General features: G+C 43.7%; 1 protein-coding gene across 3 annotated transcripts; it reads left to right on the forward strand.

The window, feature by feature from the left end:
* The first annotated feature begins 179 nt into the window (after positions 1 to 179).
* URB2 (URB2 ribosome biogenesis homolog) lies at positions 180 to 22,265 on the forward strand. Of its 3 annotated transcripts, none has more exons than XM_072993662.2 (10): positions 180 to 427; positions 2,023 to 2,159; positions 4,512 to 4,688; positions 5,493 to 8,886; positions 9,738 to 9,898; positions 11,745 to 11,855; positions 13,279 to 13,512; positions 14,454 to 14,544; positions 18,248 to 18,387; positions 20,547 to 22,265. In XM_072993662.2, the coding sequence occupies exons 2-10, from the start codon at positions 2,034 to 2,036 to the stop codon at positions 20,742 to 20,744; spliced, it is 4,632 nt and encodes a 1,543-aa protein (XP_072849763.2). In that variant the 5' UTR covers positions 180 to 427; positions 2,023 to 2,033; the 3' UTR covers positions 20,745 to 22,265. The 3 variants fall into 3 exon arrangements, with proteins under 3 accessions (XP_072849763.2, XP_020642157.3, XP_072849767.2); XM_020786498.3 differs by lacking the exon at positions 180 to 427 and adding an exon at positions 1,056 to 1,189; XM_072993666.2 differs by lacking the exons at positions 180 to 427; positions 2,023 to 2,159 and adding an exon at positions 2,324 to 2,627.
* The last annotated feature ends 628 nt before the right edge of the window (positions 22,266 to 22,893 follow it).

Here is a 22,893-nt window from a genome sequence, read left to right on the forward strand (position 1 = left end):
CGCTGGTGCGCAGCCCGACTCGCGCCCGCGTGCCCTTTCTCCTCTGCCGGCTCCTTCTGCTAACGAGGCTGGCTCGGACGTGCCCGGCGAGCGCTGGCGCGGTGGCGGCGGCGGCGGCTCCCGCTCCCGCTGTGACTGCAACCGCCGCGGCTCGGAGCAGCCGCTCCATGACGGACGGCGAGTGACATAGAGAAGGAGGAGCGGAGGGGCTGGAGCGGAGGAAGGCCAGCGCGCAGGCGCAGCCGCCCGACCAATGGGAAATCTCTTCTCGGCGCTCGGCTCGTCTTGCCTGCGTGCATCCCCTCTCTGCACCGCCGGCTCTCCGCCTTTAGGTCCTTCGGCTCGTGGCTGGCTCGCGGGACGGTGAAGGAGAAGGCGCGAGGAGGTGCCGGAAGGGGAAGCACGTGCGCGGAGAGACCGGCGCGAGGTGGGGGGCGCGCGAAGAGCGGAGCGTGAACCGCGGGAGTCGGGGAAGCGTAGCTGGAGGGGATGCTTCCTCCCGAGGAACTTTCCTCGACTTCGCCTGGGTTTCTTTCGCAGGGAGAGTGAAACGGGACCGCCGTCTCTCGTGGCACGCGAGGCGCTTGTCTCGGGGGACAAAGTGCTCCGTTTCGTGCAAGAGAGAAAAGGGTGACGGGGCTGAGGCTTCCTTCAGTGCCCTTCTGCGTGTCGTGACCTTCCCCTTCCTTGATTTTTAATTTGGTACAGAGAAGAAGCTGCTGGCTTAGACACCCGGCTGTGGAGCCAGAGGCTGGGCGTTGGGATCCCCCTCCGTGCCTCCCGGGAGACGCCCCAGCCGGTCTGGCCTTGGGGCAAGCTGCACAGACCCAGGGAAGTTCCAGAAGGATGCCCGGGGGGCTGAAGCCCCGCTCTTCCTCCCGGCGGCTCTGCGTGGTGGTATGGAAAGAAGAGAAGCGGCGGCGGCAGCTGCAGCAAAGGGAGGAGGAGGAGGAGCAGCAGCAGCAGCAAGAGCAGAAGAAGGGAGTGGGAAACCCCTTCTGAGTAGTCTTGGCCCAGAGAGCCCTGAAAACGGTCGCCTTAACTTGGGGGCATGCAATTATTATTGCAGAGAAGGAAGGGAGTTGCTTGCTAGGGACGGGAAAGGCACTTTGTGCACCTTCAGGGTCTCGTACTCTGTTCTAGCTCTGAGCTGACCGGGCACCCGAGCAGGGATCGTCTCCACTCGCTTGTGAGTTTCTCTATCCGAACTGAGTAGACTCGGATCTGCTTGGAGTGTTGCCTGTGTCCGCTCGCGGAATAAGCGGCACTTTCAACAATCGTATATTCATAGTACTGTACATTCAGAGTGTGCATGTGGGGATAAAATACTCTGTTGTGTGGAGCATTCTTTTAGAAAAAGCTTCCCCAGTTTCCAGATGTGTTGAACTACAACTCCTATGATCCGTATTCAGTTGGGTTGATTACACGTGGATGGTTTGGAAAGTTGTTTCAGAACAAAAATTGCATGCTTTTTTACTAACAGAGGTTGGACCTGCCCTCTGCTGGCAGACTTGCTTTGACATTTTGGGCAGAAACTCAAGGAAGTGTTGCCAAAGAATTTTCCACATTCCTGATTCAGCCCTAAACCAGAAAGGTGGAATGAAAACGTGTGGAAGACTCATTCACCATGATGCACTCTGTGTACTAGAGTCTGTGCCACTCTTGCGCTTATTGTTGCTCTTAACTACAGTGGAGTAGAATGGGAGAGTACGGCAGGCAGTTAGACATAAGTTGAATGTTGGGTTTCATATGGCAGCTTGCTAGAATCAGATGCATTGGAGGAACAAATGCATTATATTTTAAAATATATATGCACCTTATCAAGAATAAGCTTTTGTGGACTGCAGCTCATTTTCAGGTGCAGTTTTTATGCTCTATAAGATGTGTTAGGTATTGCAGTACCAAAGGCTCAGAGTAAATCCATACAACCTCTTTAAGTAAGTACTCCTAGGTGAAGAATAAACTGCATGTCATGAATAACATGCAAATATGTTGCAAATAAACAAATCTTCTCATTTTCAGTTGCCATCTCCATGGCCGCAATTTACTCTGGCATTCACCTGAAGCTGAAGAGCCTAAAGACATCTTGGGAAGACAAGATCAAGTTGGCTCAGTTTGCATGGATTTCTCATCAGTGTTTCGTTCCCAACAAGGAGCAAGTAATGGGTTTTTCTAAACATTTCCTCCAGTACTATTTCAGATTATTCTTTTGCGTGTATGTATCCTTGAGCTACTAGATGCAATGTGGTTCAAGCAGTTATCCATTTTTAAAATTCAGCTTCAACAAGAAGCAGCTAAAATTACTCTAGAATGGAAGCGATTATTTATTTTATTTATTTACAGTGGTGCCTCGCTTTACGATTGCCCCGCATTACGACAAAACCGCTTAATGACAATCTTTTTGCGATTGCAAAACAATGGTCTGAGTGGGGGAAGTTCGCTTTGCAATGATCGGTTCCCTGCTTCGGGAACCAATTCTTCACAAAACGACGTTTTTTGAACAGCTGATCGTCGGGTTTCAAAATGGCCGCTGGGTGATTAAAATGGCTCCCCGCTGTGTTTAGGAACGGATTCCTCGCTATACAGGCAGCGAAAATGGCTGCCATTTGGAGGATCTTTGCTGGACGGTGAGTTTTTACCCCATTGGAACGCATTGAATGGGTTTCAGTGCGTTTCAATGGGGTTTTTATTTTCACTTTACAATGTTTTCACTTAATGGCGATTTTCCTGGAACGGATTATCGTCGTTAAGTGAGGCACCACTGTATTTAGATTTATACCCTGCCCATCTGGACCAAAGGTCTACTCTGGGCGGCATTACATCAGTGAAACAAATTTTGTTTTGTTCCACTTTTTGGTAAGATGATGTGGATCACAGGAAGGCAGTTTGTAGTGAATTTGGATTGGAAATGCACACTTCCATGCCTTTGTGTGGAGCCCCCAAGCTCATCAACCCAAAACAAACAAGCAAAAAAAAAAAAAAGGGAAGAAATTAGAAATATGAAAATCCCAGTTCTGGGCCTTTAAATCTCCTCTGAAACAAGCTGTGGCACACAGAGAGACCTTATTCTAAAAGATTTGAAAACTGGAAGTATGTATGAGTTTTTGACTGGAAATGCTCTTCTTCAGGTTAGTTTCAGTGTAATTTGGTGGGGCTGGTCCGGGCTCTGCCCAAACATTAGTATTCTTTCAAGGAAATTTGAGCTATTACTATATATGTCCAATCTCCATCCCCAATTTTTATTGTACAAGCTCTCTCCTAAAAGTATTCTGTACCTTTGAGGATTGGAAAACAGTAGACATGGACGCTTTGCATTTGTATCTAGTGGATATGAATACAAAGCATGGCGCTCACCGGGCTTCGTGTCGCGCACATCATCATCTTGCCAATTGCGGAGGTAGTCTCGCAGCGCTTCCCCATCTCTCCCCACAGCTGACTGCTCAGCAGCTGAGTGGGGAGAGGCAGGGAAGTCCAACAACGATGTTGATGGATGTGTGCACTGTGCAGAGCCCAGTAAGTGGACTGGGCTGGTTCTGGGGGGTGGGAATGGATTGCCTTGGCACCTGTGGTGCTGTGCTTCATATTCTTATCTGGATAAGAATGCGAAGCACCCATGTCTAGGGTACACTTGTGAGGCCAAGCTGTTCTATTGCAAATGGCTATACCTGTATGTTCCACACGTGAGTTTGTAGAACAGTGTCTGAATGCATTGCTCACTATTTTATTATGATTTCTAATTGTCTAGGAGTTGCCCATGTCTGTCCCTGGACCTTGAAGTATCCATAAAATGTTTTTTCATAATTTTTTTTAATCGTAGAAATCCTTCTGACACCTTCTGCTGACCATAGGGACCCATTCCACCATGTTTTTCTTATTGCTGTTGTTGTACCTCCTGCTGTTGAGCTACAGAAAAGTAGACCTTCCGTTTGAGAGTAACCTGGGAGCAGGTGCAGTAGCATGGCAAAATTGTCCTCTAGAGCAGAGGACCCCAACCTTGGGCCTCCAGATGTTCTTGCACTACAACTCCCAGAAGCCTTCACTAACACCTCTGCTGGCCAGGATTTCTGGGGGTTGAAGTCCAAGAACATCTGGAGGCCCAAGGTCGGGGACCCCTGATCTATAGGGCACCAGGAGACTTTGGCCAAAATGTGGGGGATGGGCATGGACCATACTGTGCTCACCTATGTTCTAAAACCTCAGAGAGTAGACTAGACAATGTTAACCTCGTCTTAACAATGGTCCTTCCTAAGAGTTAGAAGAGCTTACAAGTAAGTTTTAAGTAGTCTCCGGGCAATATTGTGAGCCACCTTGAGCCCTGCACTAAAGAGGTGGAGGTAGAAATAAAGTAAATAAAATCATAGTAGCATATGGGGGAAGGTCTGCCTGGCTCTTAAAATAGAAACAGAAATATTTTATATGCTTCCAATCCTTTTCTTCCATCTATATTTATGGAAACTTTAATCATTAGTATTAATTTATATGTAACATGAATATGTGTATTGGGATCATAGGTCTTACTGGATTGGGTGAGTCATACCCTGGTTTCCTACTACAACAAGAAGCTGGAATTGCCAGATGAAATTGTTGAAAAGCTTTGGATGTTTCTGGATAGTATCCTGCATAGCAGAAAACTGCAAAGGTTTTTGAAGGATGGAAAAACGATCACCCTTCGTTTTTCAATTGCACAGGTAACTCAGTGTACTGGTATATGCATTTCCTTGTTCCTCAGCAAACCATCTAGACTACTTTGAGCCTGCTTAACTTTTGTGGCTGCCCTGTTTTTTCCCTTTTCCTTACACTTGCTGGTCCATCATTTTCTGCTGATCTCTTGTTATCTGTCTGATGCTTCTATCGCAGACTACTTCATTCCTTTATGATTTTTTATATGGGTACATTGCCATGATTATAGAAGCTATGTGGGCTGCACTCAATGGCGGCTTTGCTGTAGTGGAAGTCAGGGCACCCAATTTTTGCTGGCTGTCTGCTTCCGTCAGCCTCTTTTGCTGTTTTCCAGGGATCAGGCACCATATTGGGATGGGAGCTACATTCTGCCCAGTTCCTCCACAGTCTTTGTGCTGGGTGCCTAAATGTGTGATTGTTACCATCCCACCCTGAACACATCCAGTTTGATTTTGGAAGCTAAGCAGGGTCAAGCCTGGTTAGTACTTAGATGAGAGATCTCCAGGGATTTCCACAGAGGGCTAAGAAAAAACACAGTCTGAAAATATGTTGACAATACTCGACTAGGTGGACCAGGGGTCTTAACTCAGTATAAGACAGCTGCCTAAGTTCCTAAGATCCTTAATTTGAGCGCTGTCAGTGTGGAAAGACAGCAGTGTTCAGGATATACGTAGGGAAGATGGACTTTGTTTGAATGGCTTGAATACATCTTCAGTAGAAGGCCATAACCATGCAACATGCAAGAAAATATTGTTCATGTATGTGGAATGTTGATTGTAAAGTTAAAATTCTTTTTTCTGCTTCATCTTCAGGTCATAAATGAAAGGCTTTCCACTTCATATACTCAAAAAACACAGAAGAACCTCAGTACATTTCTTAGCTGTTGTCATGGCATCCTTTCTGTGGCCCCTCTTTCTACAGTTTATTCTGCCAAATTTGAGCTGCTGGTGGATCTCCTAAGTAAGTTGTCCTGGCTAGCATGTGGGCAGTTGTCATCAGAAGACACCGTGTCATCCCAGTTGTTCGAAGTCCTCCAGGTGACGTTAGAGCAGTACCTCCTTATTCAGAGGCAGCAAGCCAATGCAAATCGCGTCTTTGGACAAGTGACCAAACATCTGCTTCAACCAAGCTTGCTCCTAAGACATTTGCTTACCACTGGAGGGCCAGCAAGGAAGGATGATGATAGCCGAATGCATCAACATTTGAATAGAGAAATTCGAAACCTTATTGAGAACTTGCTAAAGGCCTCCGTTTTTCAGCCAGAGCTCTTACCATCCTACAGAGAAGAGTTGTTACAGGAGAAGGAGTCCCACAACCTAAAGAAAAGTGGCCTGAAAAGTCTACTTTTGCCAGCCAGCACAGTCCAGACAGCATTGAGGGATGCTGATTTTTCTCAGGGGGCTTCTCATGGGAAGGTGGTTGCAAATTCAGTACCTCTGCTCTTTAAGCTGTTTTTAGAGTCTTACAGCAAAGCTGAGGACCACCTTGTCTGCTTTCATATGCTCACCAAACTTTTCCAGTGCCTGAGGATCTCTCACCTGCAAGGGGATCTTTGTAGCAATCCTGTTTCTTCATTGGAATGGAGCTCAGAGCTCCTTGCACTGGAGCAGCTTCTTAACTTGGTGCTAAGCAGCGGGATCTATAACATTGCTGCTGATAGGATTCGGCACAAGGAGATCCAGTTTCGCTTTTACCGGCAGCTGGCACAGATGTTAGTGAATTACTCACAGGCTACCATACCTGCCTGGTTCAGGTGCCTCAAGGCCTTGATCTCATTAAATCATTTGATTGTGGAGCCTGATCTGGACGATGTCGTGGCGTCGGCTTGGATCGACGCAGAGATCAGTGAGCAACGTGTGAAAAAGGCCCAGGAGGCTCTCATTGGTACAATCTTCCAGACTTACACTAAGTTACGTCAGTTCCAAAAGCTCTTTGAAGAAGTTCTGTCTGTTGTTTTACGTCCTGCTGCGGAAGAGTTAAGACTCCCGATTCTGCCTGCCGGCATCAAGGCCAAACTCTCTGAGTGCCTGTTGGATCTGCCACCCAATCAGATCTTGGATATTGCATCTCTCATACTGGAGAAATGTCAAACTGTCATTATTCCTGACATCAGAGGTGATGCTGACATGGCTTCGAAGCTTCAGTCAATGGGCACATTGCTCCATGTTGTTCTCTTCTATATGAGAAGCTTAGATGATTCCACCCCCTTATCTGTTGTACGTCGGGCGCAAAGTCTCCTGGAAACAATGCAGAGAAATGTCATCCAAGCTTTGTTCAACCTGCTGAATAGTGGCCAGATAGAAGAAACAGAGCTGGAATTTTGGGCAGAGAAAGTTGGGGACTCTGCCCTCCTCCTTGCTTGTACTTGGATAGCAACAGATGCACTATTCTGTTTAAACTGCAAGCAGTATATATCTCCTCTTGCAAAAACAGCTTTAGCTCTTTCTGATTCCACTATAGACCTCTGGGACTTCTCAGCAGTTCTCCCTGGCTTGGATGCACAGTCCTGGGAAAAGATAATTAAACGTCTGAGATATTCTTATTCCACAAGTAGATATTGCACAGAATGGCTGGTTCTTCAAAAAATGAAGAAGATGTTGATGATGCATGCCAGCTCTTGTACAGAGGCATCACACCAAACTTTGCAGCATGCTGGAACTTTCATTGTTCATTCTGGAAGGTCGTGTTTGAATAGAGAAGAGCTTGAACCCTGGGATGGCAATGTAGGCACCATAAGTAGTAGCACGTATGCAGCTGCACATTGGCACCTGATAGTTTCAAATCTTCCAATTCTGTTTCCTTATCTTTCTTGGAAGGATACTCTATACATTGCAGAAGTGCTCCTGAAGACACTGTTGGAGAACCAAATGCAGACATTTCTTGGTGAGGATGATGGTTCCTTAATCACCATTGGGAAGGTGTCTAAAGATTTGTTGCACAGTTCTCTGCTTCCAGAAATGCATTTGCTGCACTCCTCTTTCCTAACCCATATAATTCAACACTGTGCTCTTGTGCTCTCCCGTTCAGTTCAAAATGTTGCCAACCAACCTCTTCAACACTTGTCTGCAGAAGAAATTCTGTGGTGTGATGTTTTTCCTTCTGGTCATACTGCCAGCATAGTGTCTGGCAATGACCCTTCCTTATGTTGGACAGCAATGGAGAAAGCTGCTCAGAATATATTGTCATTAGTGAACGCGGGGTCATATGTTACTTTGGAAGAAGAGTGCATCAAAAGTCTTTTGGACTTACTTGAGATAGTTTCAAGACTGCAACTGGACAGCCTCTTCCCATTGGACCACACACGGTGCTTCCTTTTGCTCATGTCCTTGACTGCCAATACAAGAGCAAGCATGGCTTGCAGTGAGGCCTTGTCTTTAAAATTTTTAGCAACCTGTTTCCACCTTCTAGCGCGCCTGCAAACTGGAAGGCATGCAAATTCAGCCTTCAAGGTTATGCATGGCAGCGATGTGCTCGAAGCTCTCCTGACCTCCATGTTTGCAGCCTGTGAGAATTTTGCCAGTGTCATGACAAGCAGTCTGTGGGATGAACTTCTCAGCAGCATCCAGATCTTTCTGGAACATTATCTTCAGGTTATTCTGGAAAGGAGGCAGAGTGTGAAACTCAACCTAGAAAAGTTTACGTCTTTCCTGGTAACTTGCCAGACACATGCCGCCAGTGCTAAACAGTCTGAGGTTTGGGGGCCAGAAGCTGAACAGCTCTTTTTAGTGGCTCTAGCTGCCCTGTGTCACACGCTGACTGTACATCTCCAACCACGGCAAGGGAAGGTCCAGGCTTTGGGAACTCTGCCAAGTTTGCTCGAACAAGCTGTGCTGCGGACAGGAGCTGTCATGCAGCTCTGTCTTCGGAACAGGGGGAAAGGCCAACCCTTGCCTTTTGTATTTGTACCATGCCTTATTACCCTCCTCAAAGCGGATTCCTTCTGTGCGCATTTGGTGGGCCTTGAGACTGGAGAGAGTGAGTCAGAAACGTCACCAAAGCCAAGTACATACCAGTCCCTTTCTCACAAGGAACTTTACCAAAGATTTTGTGTTCAGATACTGAGGGAGCTTGACTTGGCAGGTGGCAACGTCCCATTCCTTCGCTCTGCATTGCAGTTCTTAACTGTCTTCAGCTCCTTGCCAGAGATGTATCCTGAGCAGATCACTTCTGTTGCTGTATTTCACTCTGTCAGAAAACTACTTGTAGGTAAGGATTTATAGCCCTTCTTGATTCCTTGTTCCTGTGTTAACTATGAAGCACGGTGACCTATTTGAACCATTGTGGAGAGTCTGTATAGTAATAATTGAAGTTGCACTAAAGGGTGATGAAAATGATCAAAGGACTGGAGCAGCTCCCTTCTGAGAAAGAGTTACATTGTTTGGACCTGCTAAACTTAAGGGGGGAAAGCAAATAAGGGAAGATGCCCTTGGAGTTGTATAAAACTGTGTGCAGCGTAGAGAAAGCAGGGAGGGAAAAGCCTTTCTCACAATGTTAGAATTTGTGGTTTATTCACTGAAGCTGGATCGTGTGAGACTAGAACAGTTAAAAGAAAGTCCTGCTTCACTCCGTGTGGAATTCACTGCCCCAAAATGGTGGTGACTGCTGCCTTAAATGACTTTAAAAAGAGATTAGATGAATTCCTGGAGATTGAGGCCACCAGTGGCCACTTGTTAAGAGGGCTGTTTAGCAGCCAGTCTGCCTTTTCTATATCAGGTGCAGTGAAACATGAAACAGAATTCAGTGTTCTCATGTCCTGCTCTGGGGCTCCATGTGGACAGATCGTTGGCTTATTTAGCTTTGGATCCATAGGGTTTTTTCATTTCCTGCTACAAACCTAGTATTTGGTAGAAATCTGTGCATATGGTGAACAATATAAACCATTTGATTAATGCTGCACTGGAACTCTACAGTGACTATCGACGAGACATTTTGGGTCACAAATGAATTAAAATGCATAAGATCTGTTTTGTGTAAAAGATTTTGGCAGCAGTTCAGCATCTAACAGTGTTCCAAAGGCCTGAACGAGTTGAATGATGGCTTGTCTTGAATGCTTGCAGGTCCTGGAGTCACCATCCAATTGATTCAGGATCTGGAAGCGCAACTGACGGAACTGATTGCTCAGCTGGTGGAGAAGTGTTCCACTGATGACTTCTGCATCATGTTGCGGGTGCTACTTGAAGGTTTAGATGTTGAAAACATTTGGAAACAAAATCCTGAAGTAGGGGGATATTTATATTACTTATGTAGCTTCTGTGTCTTTGTACAATTTGCCTATTCTCAGTCCATTCAGTACCCTCCTCTTAACACCTCTTTGCCGCCATAAAATTCAAGACTACAGCATCATGATGTGTAGACCTGAATTTTAAAGCCAGAATCCTGTTGGATCAGCAAAGCACCATCCTGAAAGTGACATGCACTTGTTTATCCTTCAGGTGTTTGACCTTGCCCTGATTGTGCAATCAGTTGCATGGCAAATAGTTTGCAAAATGTGGAAACCACTTCTGCGAATGTGCACAGATTTTTTTCAAAAGGATTCTGGCTTAAATGTGTCAACATTTCAAACTTCTAATGAGTCAAGACAGACTAACCCAGCTTTTTCCAACCTAATTGATATGCATACCCATCATCCCCAGCCACTCAGGTTTGGAATGATGGGAGTTGTAGTCCAGTATCTCAGGAAGGCCCAGGGCATGAGAAGGGCAGGAAACTCCAATTTTTCTGCTACCAAAGAGATAACCAAAGCCACAGGTTTAGGCCATTTCCTTTCCTGAGCTTGCAATCTCCTGGTTATAAGAGTGACATGCAGAAAGCAATTTTGAAGCTTCTACATATGCCTCTCTTTAATTTTTAGGACCTGACAGAATTTCATGCACAATCAGTCAAAAGTTAGTATAGCTATCCTTCCAAATAGTACTCCTTGCTCTGGGCATTAGACACAACTTGTCGTCCTGGCTTTTTCACTGTTGATTTTTGATGCCAAGTGATTTGATCTACTTCTTTATGAGAATGAATAGCACTGAAGCTGGCTGGATAGCTCGGTAACTTGAGAACCTGACTGTGGATGTAAAGATGGGGAATTCAATTCCCCATCCTGGGAGAAGAGCCAGCTTGTATGGCCTTGGGTGAGCTGCGTAGTCCCAGGATGCTCTCAGAAGAAAGGAATGGTAAACAGTTCCTGAGTACTGTACACCTGGAAACTCTGCAAAGGGTCACCATAAATCAGAATTGACGGCACATTACGATGGTGGTGATGGTGATGTCGGTGAAAAGTTTGTGTCTGCTTATCATCTATCTCATAATAGCAGTCCTTGTGATGTTTTTTTGTTACTATAAAGATTTTTAGTAAAAGAATGGCAGTTGATTTGCAATTGAGCTGTTCCTGATAGGATTTTTTCTAAGCATTGCTTATCTCAAAAATGCGTTCGCTGTTTTGCATAGTTGTTCATAAACTAAATCTTATAACATATAAACTGGCTTCCCTGGTCTTTCTATCATGTAACCTAATTGACACAGATTTTTTTTTAGTCATCTAGCTGAAATGGCTTGTAACTTGAAATACGTAAGATGCAAAAGCATTTTATAGTCTTCTTGCCTAAACACCAATATTTGGTGAAGAACAGTGTGAAATATAGCAGGGTGGCCTTAAGCTAAGGATGGATGAACTGAAAACAATGACTCAGTACAGAAAAAGTTGTCTGTACCTAAAGTTCCAGTCTTAAGCATGCCTACCTGGAAGCAAATATGATTGTTTTACTTTACATATATCAGAATCGTAAGCACATAAATCAGTAAACTACTGTTTTATGTCCACTTTTCTGACTCTGTACATGCAACAAACGTAAACAGTTACAACTTGCTTCAGAAATAATTGAATACACTTTGTCTCATAAAACGATTCTGACTGTATGCAAAGAAAGAGTCAGCCCATCTGCCTTTTCATGTAGTTGTATTTAGCTGATTTCATGAATCTTAACGTGACTAACATTCCCAATATATAAACTTGTTTTAAAAATTTCATGGGGGTACTTACTACCATCTTATTTTATTTGTTATATTCCGTCCAGGTAGTATTATCGGCAGTTACTCTAATGAAAGTGTTGCTTGGCTGTCCCTTAAATGGAGAGAAGGAGAAAGCCTTCTGGTATTCCAGTCCCCAGTTAATCACTGCTTTAGTTGTAAGTATCTTGAAAATCAGAACTGAAGAGCCACTGGGGGGAAAAAACCTTGGCAAAAAAGTTACATTCACATTTTAGTATTAGTGTGAGTACAGTACCGCTGCAATCTGTGTGAATGACATGATGTCCAGTCCTACAACAGTGGATGGAAAATAGGTTGCTATTGTTGTTATTCTTCTCTCCTTTTTGTTGTAGTGTGATAGGTTGTTGCTTCACTGTGATGTGGAGAGGTAGCACACCATCTTGAAAGAATCAAAAGTATGCACAGAATGTGGGCCACCTTCTAATATTCTTGTGGATGATGTGATTATGTCCTTTGCCACTTGTGTGGTCTTAGGCAGGTTGACCAATTTTAGAATGCCATCAGAAAGAGTAAACTACTTCTGAGCACTTTATACCTAAAAAAAACACAAAACCTGGGAGGGTCACCATAAGTCAAAGTCAACTTGATGGCAAATGATTACTATTAAACAGGATATGATGCATGTCTCAGTCCCAGTGATGTGCAACTTCAAAAAAAAAAATCGGACAGGAGTAGCATATTTTTTAAACGCATGGGGCAATTGTAGAATAAGACAAGCGAGTGTTAGAGCACTAGGATTTCAGAATAGGGGGATACATAGCCACTAGAAACATGAAACATCAGTATTTGCAAACTGGTGTGCATTCCTGGAAACACTAACAAAATGTGAAGTAGAATTCCAGGTACAAAATACCACTGGTTGAGAGTTACCTTAGGGTGCAAGTCCAACTTTAAGATGCCAGGCATATATAAGACTAATATCTGCAAAAGAGCTGTATCCTGTCTGTATTCCCTTCCCCCCCTTTTTTTTTTAATTTTAGCCGTTGCCATGGCAGAGTGGTAACCTGCAGCCTTTGGCTTCATGTCAGAAATCTTCTTCAAGTGTTTGGTTCACAACTCTGTAACAGCTCTCTGTCTCTTTCCCAGCAGACCTTAGAATGTAGAAATGTCACTTTTGCATTACAGTCCGCGGATTTCCCCACCAGAATGAACCATGGAACGTGTAGTCCATATAGTAGCTTTTTCCAAGTTCAGGAAGAGGGGAGGGTGGTAGCAGAGAAGAAAAGAGGTGGCCTCACCCATTCTTGTTCCTTCAGTCTCTGGCTTGAACTATGCCCACCATTGGCATGCATGACCCCAGACAGATTACCTTTCAGGGAATGAGGCCCTCAGAAGAGAAAGAACAATCCCAAATTTTTGGCCTAAAGTCAGAAACGTATCAACTTTTATCCAGGCAAATGTCAAGTATCAGTAGTGGATATGCATCCATTTGGTGTCCTTGTGGCAAAACCATGTATGTTTCTGAACAGCCTGTTTTATTGTCCAGTTCAAGCAGGAGACTGTGAACAAGCATGCATGCCAGTCCTTTCTCATCTTCACACTTTCTTCCTTCTGACCTAGGTGCTAGCCAAAGAGGCTTCTCAGGATCCAGAACTGCTTCCCACCCTCATCGTACCTATACTGGAGACAGTAGCCATCCTCCTGAGGCAAGGAGAAGGGATTATTTCCAACCCTCACCACGTGAGCCTGGTTTTCAACATTCTTCTGACTGTTCCTCTTGACCAGAGGGACTATGGCAGCATCTTTCTAGGAATTCATGAGGTTCTCTTTTCCATATTGCAGTGTCACCCGAAGGTAAGGGATAAGTTATTTCTTCTGATGGTTTTGTTTTATTTGGCTTTGTCGTTTGATCTGAATCTTTGTAGGGGTCCCTCAATGATTTCTTAGAGGACATAGAAGGAGCACAGTCTGTACCATTCTGTAGGAAGTATAATTTCAAAGAAGCCGACTGGGAAGTTTATAACAATGCAGCTGGGCTTCAGATTGCCCCTTGTCCAGAGGGCTATGATCCATCTGTAACTTCCATTTTGGAATGTTCTTGTGCCTCCATTCCAAGAGGGTGCCAGATCAACTACCTGCATCCTAGGTCTCACTCTGAAAGCATACCTCCAATACTTAGATTTTATGTTTTACACTTCAAAGCAAGTTCCTTTAGTGAACACATGATAAAAGTTGGGAGAAATGTGATTTCAACTTTTGCAGAAATAAAAAGAACTTACTGGATAAATACTGTAACAGATCTTGACATTTCAAGAAGCAGCCAGAAAGCTTGGGGACTACTGAAAAGACTAAACAGTGGCCCAAACTAAAGGACACTGTATGCAAATATAGCCCCAAACCAAATAGTTCTGCAACTACTCTTGGCAGGGGAGACTAATCAGTGCAAAATAGGAATAAAACACCAAAGGGATATTCAAAGCGAATTCAGTGAACTTTCTACTGCCTTCATATTGGTAGATTTAAAGGAAGCCATAGAAAGAGATGCAATGGCAGTAGGACTGGATTGGGCAAATTAAATATTTTGGGCAAAACATGAAGAAATGGTTCCTTAAACTCCTTAATAATTTCTTTGATGAGTGAACAAATTTCAAAAATATGGCTTCAACTTGATGGCACATAACACATGTAATGTATTTGAAATGTTTGTGCTATAATAACCATTGTGATGTGATTTTATTATGCAGATTGTTTTTTTTTAATCCAGTTCATGCAATGTCTTTCTAATTGTTTTCCAGGTGATGTTAAAAGCAGCTCCCTCTTTCTTGAACAGCTTCCACAGACTGGTTATTTCAGTTATGCATGAAGGGAGACAGAAAGGAGACAGAGGTATGTAGTTTTATTATTTTTATATCTTGTTTTTATTTTACACTCTGGTCACATCCTCCTTATAACATGGGCTTAAGAGCAGCCTGGTGAATTAAGGCCACTGACCTATACAATGCAAAGCATCCTGTTTCCTGCAGTGGCCAGCGAGATGCCAGGGTGAAGATCAGGAACAGGACAGGATCCCATTAGTTGCCCTTGCATTTGTTTTCTCCAGCAACCAGTATAGGAAAAAAGGAACTCTGCCCCAGTACAAGAAGCAGCTTACAGCCCACATGGCCACCTTATTTTCCATAAGTTCATCTGGTCCTTTCTAATGGACATCTAGGTTAGCAGATGGTGCTGGTGCATTTTGTAACTATTTTAAAAAAAATCACCATCCTTCTACATTCTGAATCTCAGTTCTATTGAGTGACCCTTGTTTCTAACACACGTGTGGGAGAAAAACACGTCTTTACTTCTCCATATTTATTATTTTATACAGTACATCTTTATCAGTCCCCTCCATTGTCTTTTTCCTAAATTAAGCAGGTCTGAACCATATATCTTCACATAAGAGAGGTATTCCAACGCTTTGATCATTTGGTTGTCCTTGTCTGTTCTCCCCCCCCCCCAGGGTTCTTTGAGGTGCAAGTAACAAGAAATACATAGATTTGTGTAAGCCTAATGTCATCTTGGCTTGTTTTATTTTCTATTTTTTTAAAAGAATAAAATGGGTCAGAATATATATATACAGTGGTGCCTCGCACAGCGAGGTTAATCCGTTCCGGATTAACCCTTGCTGTGTGAAACATCGCTGTACGGAAAGAAAAAAGCCATTGGAATGCATTAAACTTAGTTTAATGCGTTCCAGTCGGCTGATTTACTCACCGTACAGCGATGGTCCTCTATGGCCGGCAGCCATTTTCACGCCATCCCCTCGCTTAACGAGGGCGCGAAAATGTTGCGTGCGGCCATTTTGGGGCTTCCGGCGGCCATTTTGAAGCCGCGGAACAGCTGGTCGGCGGGTCGCAAAGCGAAGGTCGGTAAGCAAACCGCTTACCGACCTTCGCTCTGCGATTTTTGCCCATTGGGGCCGTCGCGCTGCGATTGCATTAGCGATCGAAAAAACGTCCACGTAGAGCGATTCATCGCTCTACGGGGCACTCGTTGTGCGAGGCACCACTGTATATGACAAAACGTGATCTGCTGCATAATCTTATATTTGTAGACTCAGATATAAGTTCTGTGGAGTTCTACAGAGGTCACTCATTAACAAGTGTACATCAGATTATGAACAAGGGCTGCAGTCCTATAGAACCTAACTTGCAAGTAAATCCCATTCAGTTTTCCAAGATGTACTTTTGAGTCGCTGTGCATAAAATTGCACACTTACTGATCTCTTCAGGCAATGATTCTGTAAGGAAAAGTGAAAGATACTGGGTGGTAAGTGAAGTTAATAGTGGCACGTTTGACATCAGGACCTAGTAACTGTACCAAAATAATCGCTCCCTGGACACATGTGTTTCTGTTTTTCTTTCCAGAGGGACCACACATGGAAGCCCCATTTTTAATGCTTTTAATTGTGTGTGACTCTCAGGGTTGGTTGTACATGCAAACATTTATACACTGAACTGCTTCAGAACTGGCTGACCAGCCTGCTGATGTTATTCTAAGAGGCAACAAAACTTGAGGATCAGCATAGGAGCATTGAAGTAGCACCTTGCCTTGGTTCTGCCTACGGCAAGGGGCAGAATAGTTGCCAAACGAAGTAAACAGTACTGGGCTAGTTGGACAAAGAGTATAGCTCATGATAAGGCAGCTCCCTGTGTTTATTCTTGTACTCCTGTGACTAATATTTTTCCATGAGTTTGAAATCACAGAATGATCTCACACATGCAGTCTGACATGAATAACCTGCCCCTTTGAAGTATAAACTCTCCATTCCCACATGGGTGTGTCTCTGGCTGGGGAGGTCAGTACAGTGTTTGGTATTACAGATCAGAATCAGCCCAGAATAGTTGGTTCCTCTATAAACTGGACTGATAGGTGCAGGACATGGAGGCTCCTGTATACATATAGTAGCAGCAGAAGTGTGCATTTTTAGAGTATATATTTTAATTGTATTTTAATTGGTGTTTTTTTTTTTTTTTTAAACTGTATTTTAATTGTTGTAAGCCGCACAGAGACCTTTGGGTAGTGTGGGTGGCATATAAGTTAAATAAATAAATAAATAAATAAATAAATAAATAAATCTGTTCAGAAATTTGAAATGAGTGGGACTGTTAGGAGCACACAAGAATTCCGTGAAGTCATCAGATTCATGTACTTATGAATAGAGATGGACACGAACTTTGGTTCAGAGGTTCGTGCTGGTTCATACACATGGCACCACAGGTGTTGCACTTTCCCTTCCTCTGCCTCCCTGGCCAATGATCCACTCACCAGTCAGAGTGCACCCCTCTCCTGCTCCTCCTCAGCGGTACAACCAGTCCCCAGCAGGAGTATGGGTTTGTCTGTCCTGCCTCCTTGTCTGAGCAGGCAGTCAGCCAAGAAGGCGGGGCAGGGAAGCCCATGCTCCTGCCTGGTTGAACAGCCAACGAGAAGGAGAGGAGAATGTGCCAGCTGGTGAATGGGTGATCCAGCCAGGGAGAAGAGGGAAGGGAACACACGGCACCTGTGGTGATGCACTTACAAACTAGCACAAACCTACAAACCAAGGTTCATGCCCATCTCTACTTACGAACCTTCCAGATGTAACTCCCAGACATTTCCCACATACAGTGGTGCCTCGCTTTACAACATTAATTCGTTCCAGCGAAATCGCTGTAGAATGAAAACGTCGTAATGCGAGAATAAAAAGCCCATTGAAACGCATTGAAACCCCTTCAATGCGTTCCAGTGGGCTTAAAACTCACCGTCCAGCGAAGATCCTTCATAGGGCGGCCATTTTCGGTGGCTGTCCTGCGAGGAATCCGTCCCAGAAAACAGCAGGGAGCCATTTTATTTACCCGGCGGCCATTTTGAAACCGCCGTTCAGCTGGAGGAAAATCGTCGTTTTGTGAAGAATCGGTTCCTGAAGCAGGGAACCGATCATCGCAAAGCGGAAAAAAACCATTCAGACCATTGTTTTGCGATCGCAAAAAGATTGTCATAATGCGGTTTCGTCATAATGCGGGGCAATCGTAAAGTGAGGCACCACTGTATATTTTATAGGAAATGGTTGACTCTGTTTTCTGCTAGTCCACTAGTAGGCAATGTCTGGCCCTCCAGATGTTGTTGGACTTCACTGTTGGAAGTGTTGGCTAAGGCTGATGGGATTTGCTTTTGGAGGGTCCCATGTTCCTCATCACTGTTCTAGCCCATAAGCCACAATCTGATAGCTATTTCAGCATTTCAAGAAATCTGTTTGGAAATTTTTACTGATGAATCAGCCAGAAGCCAGCCCTGTAAAAGTTCTTGTTTATGTAGTTCAGAAAGGATGTATTATTGGCAGTCTTATCCTTACCTGGTAAGTGTAATTTCTCCTTATTCCCTTTATTTCTCTGATTTCCCTGTGTATGCATTCACCACCAATTATGGCTTGATTCAGGAAGCTGCAGAAACCTTCTTGTGGTAGGTTCTTGGTTGGCTGTTAATGCTCCCATGTTTTGCAGTTTAAAAGCACTGCAAAAGATATATTTTTTAAAACATATGTATTAATATCTGATTTTACTGTTTTTCTAAGGGAGAACAGATGATTTTGACATCATTCTGAAATGTGCCCAGTTGGTGGAGCGAATGTATACTTACATTGCTGCGAAAACAGAGGAATTCACTGTATTATCTGCCTTCATTGTGGCACAGTATGTGATAGAATTGCAGAAGGTAATGACCATCTTTTTACATGAAGAACGTATTATTTGCTTTTGAGAATTGAAAATAGGAGGCTATTATGACAGTGAAAGATTACTTCTATGGAGATGTGAGTGCTGAGCCTCCTGCAGAGCTTCCTTGTTGGTAATTACTGCCAACTTTCTTTCATGTACCTCTGGAGAAATTGGTAACTTCAGCCTTGGGCTGCTTGTGAAGGGATGTGTTTTTATGGGAAGGAGAAGAATGGAAGGATTAGGGGGCAGCCATCAGAATTGCTCAGGGTAGAGAAAAATATGGCAGGGATGAGCAGCTTTATCACTATGTGAGAGGGAAGGGCAAGAGGCTATTGGTTGCCCCTAAGTTGTCCCCAAATTTAAATTGCTTGGATACCCTTGGTGACAGGACCCCTGGGCTGAAAGTACTGCTGCTAAATGTCAGGTCGGTAAATGGGGAAACATCAGTCAGCTAGCCATGCCTTGGCCCTTCATGAGCATGCTGACCTGGCTTGCATTACAGAGACTTGGTTGGATGAGGCTGGGGGTCTTAATCTCACTCAGCGTTGTTCACCAGCATTTTCTGTGCAACAGCTGGCAAGACCAGGGGGGCAAGGAGGTAGTTGCAGCGATCTGTCATGATTCCATCCCTCTCACCAGATGTCACATTCCCCAGTTGCCCAGGTTTGAATGTGTGATTCTAAGAGTAGGCGCCTGAGATAGAATAGGGACTCTGTTAGTGTACTGTCCACCCCGTGGCTCAACTGCGTCCCTTTCTGAGCTAGTCTGGGGGGTGGTGTTGGAGCCCCCTCAGCTTGTTGTGCTGGGGAACTTCAGCATCCATGCTGAGGCAGCTCTGTTAGGGGTGACTTTGGACTTCATGATCTCTGTGATGGCCATGGGCCTGTCTCAAATGCTTCTGCCCCCACTCATGCTGCAGGGCACACTTTAGACCTGTTTTTCTCAACCAGGGTAGATGCTGGTGACCTGGTTGTGAAGAAACCCTCTGCAGTTTCATGGTCATGGAACCTCCGACCCAAATACCTAAACCACTGAACGATCCAGCTTTTTCAGCAGAATTTTCATTTTCATTTTAAAAAAACAACAACGACAAAGGGTTATGATGGAAAAGACATGCATAATCCCATTTCGGTTCTCTCGCAAGCAACTGAGATTGCAACACTTTACTGGCAGGATTGTCTTTCCTAAAACCTATCTTGACTGCTACTTGTTAATGTCAGAACATTACAGTGGTGCCTCACAAGACGGGCGCTCCGTTTAATGACGAATCCGCATTACGACGAGGTTTTTGCGATCGTAAAAGCGATCACAAAACGGTGTTTTGAATGGGGGAATTTTGCTGCGCGATGATTGGTTCCCTGTTTCGGGAACCGATTTTTGCTTCCCGACGATCCAAACAGCTGATCGTCAGGTTTTCAAAATGGTCACCGGGTGATCAAAATGGCTCCCCACCGTGTTTAGGAGCCATTTTTTGCTGCACAGGCACCCGTCAATGGCCACCCCTATGGAGGATCTTCGCTGGACGGTGAGTTCTTAGCCGATTGGAACGCATTAACTAGGTTTTAATGTGTTTCAATGGCTTTTTTATTTTCGTTTTACGACGTTTTCATTCTATAACGATTTCGCTGGAACGAATTAACGTCGTAATGCGAGGCACCACTGTATTTCTTTGTTCTTTCTACAAATATTTCCAAGGAAAATAGCACCTTTTATGGTTTATGACTAATTTAGAGGAAGATTTTACAAAAGGAAATAGTTCATAAATTGAATGGTTAGTTTCTTAGAACCCCATTAATAAGATGCATACTATTTCTTTAGTAATAATAGCTTCATGGCTACCTTGGATGACATACTTGGAGTGTTTTATCCTTTGAAGCAGCTCCCTCTTCGCCGCCACTGTTATAGTTAGTGGTTTGAAGTTCACTTCATTAGAAAACAGTTTATTACTTGCCTGAGGAAGTAAAAGGGAAAGCCTGGATTTTAATGACAGACTCTTGTTTAACTTCCATCATTTTAGAGAATCAGGTCTGGCAGTTTGAAGCTAATTTGGGCTTTTTGGGAGGAGGAGGAGGTCCCCATCACTGCCTCTCTTTAACATATTTCTGTGAGGATTTAATCACTGGTATGAAGTTTTAAAGTCACTTGTATTCCCTCCAGGTGACTCTGCACCCACTTGTGAAGAAACATCTAACTGAGGGAATTTATCACATCTTGGATCTTTGCCTTGAACGTGACATGAAGTTCTTAAGCACATCTCTACCAATGGGAGTGAGAGAAGTTTTGAAGGAGTTGCATCGCGATTACACCCACTATCATAAAGCTCTGAAGCAAGGGGATGAAAAATACACAGCATGAACATTTCTTCCATTTGTTCTGGAGGTTTTTTGAGTGATAAACAGATGTTGTTGTATGGGTTTCTGGTTTGGTCACTTGAGTTAGTGACTGAAATCCAGAAGCAGCACACATCTAGACAGGCATGCATGGAACTTCTCCTCAGTATGAGTGACTGAGTCAAACCTATGCCTTCCTCTGGATGGCGAGCAGAGCCCTGTACTCCATTGTCAATGAGGTAGTTCTGAAATGTTTAGGATGTGCCAGGGCAGAAACTGAAACAGAGCCTTCTAGATATTTTTGACCTGGATTTGGCTTTACACTGCCTGGTGACAAGAATTTGAGAACTCCTTCCTTATGCCTCTAGAAGAAGGCAGCTCTGCTTTTTTCTTTTTTTTTTTCTTTTTTTACAGACTGTATTTGTACATGCTAAACAACAGGAGAAAGACCATTTTTGCTTTTATATCTACTCCAGATAGCTCTTTTTGTGCTGCAGTTGTACAGTGCTGTTAACTATTAAATCTAAGAGAGCTTTGTTTTTTAAAAAAATGAGTTGTATCTCTTCTGCCTTCTAAATGAAGGGAGGCAAACTCTGTAGGGCCGGGGGCTGTCGAGATGCATGGGGACTTTACTCCTGGGGCGAGCCATGGCCAAAGTATACTTGAAAGGGAACCGCAAAAGCATTCTCATGATGATGAATTAATAATTTATTTAAAATCTCTTAAATACATTTATGGAAAATCCATTAAGTATTTCATTTTATCACAAATCTATTCTGATCAGTTGTACGTCAATTAGCTTACTAGGGCACCACAGTCTCAGATATTGGAAAGAGTAGCAGGAACAGGAGTGACGGTACTTCCAATATAGGCTACCGTAGGCTATAAATGTGAGTTGATGGAAGACGGAGCATAAAAGAGACTTGGAGAGGGCATGCATAGAACACATGCCAAGCAATAAAATAAGAAGTGTAATGATGTGAAGGCAGAGAAGGCGGACTGAAGCATGAATAGTCAAAAGATGCTAGAGTTGTATCAGTTGCAGTTAACTGTTGAGGAATCATATGCATAAAAAGGCTTTTTTCAACATCACTCTTTATTATGGTCACTGACCAGCAAGATTATAAAAAGACAGAACATACAGAAAACTCCCATATGGAGTATATGAATCCTTTTTTCCAAGGTGATTGCAACATTTTCTCTCTAGTTCTCATAGCAATCAATAAAGATTTAGACATTCTGTCAGTAATACAAGTGGACACACCCTCTAAACAGGACAGTAACGAATCTGTAGGGCTACAGTGGAGAGAGACACCTGTTAGTGGAGAGATTAACTTCATCATGCATTCTGCACTGAAAAATAACATGTTCAACTGATTTGATTTCTCCATTTCCAGAAGGACAAGTTCGGTCATTAAACGGAATTTCCCTAGGCTGTTTTAATGGGGTAACAAAAACACATTAAAACATTTTTCGGAATATAATTCTAATATTTAATATGATGGTTGTACTTGCACCCGAGCAATAAATAAATGTTGAAAACCTTTGTGATGCAATTTTCTAGAAAAAGAGCTGCAACTAAAATTAACCATGGTGACCCCCAGAAGAAACTTTGTGACCCCCTTGGGGGTTGCAGCCCATAAATTGAGAACCTGTAGGGTAGGCAGATGCAGCGAGTAGTCTAGGTTATTGAAGTCAATTGCTCAGACAAGTGGAGCTTTTGAACTCAATACCAGAATCCAATAGGTTGCACCTCCAGTAGATCCCACTGCTTACGTCACAATTGGCAGACCACCTGTCCTTCTCTGTCCCCCTAAATACCTGCTCTAGAGGGCTAGAAAATGCTCAGGGGGGTTTCTTGGTGCTCATCTTGAATATTGAACTATTGATGCATGTGTCTGACATTCTGGTCTAACACTTTGTTGCCTGGCTCTCTGTTCTGTATCGCTATCTTTCAGAGATCTTTGATAAGAACTGCTTTTGCTTAACTTCTGCTCTCTTGTGACTACAGCATAAAACCACATTAATTCAGCTTTGATTATGTAACCTCTCTCACATGGCAGTGTGATAGCTAGAGATATGTCGACAAGTGTTTTTCGGACTACAGCCCCCAGTATCCTGAGAGTTACTGTCCTGAAACATAGATTTACATGTTTCTAACAATAGCACAAAAA

This window comes from Pogona vitticeps, chromosome 1 (assembly GCF_051106095.1).
Source record: "Pogona vitticeps strain Pit_001003342236 chromosome 1, PviZW2.1, whole genome shotgun sequence".
Lineage (NCBI taxonomy): Eukaryota > Metazoa > Chordata > Lepidosauria > Squamata > Agamidae > Pogona > Pogona vitticeps.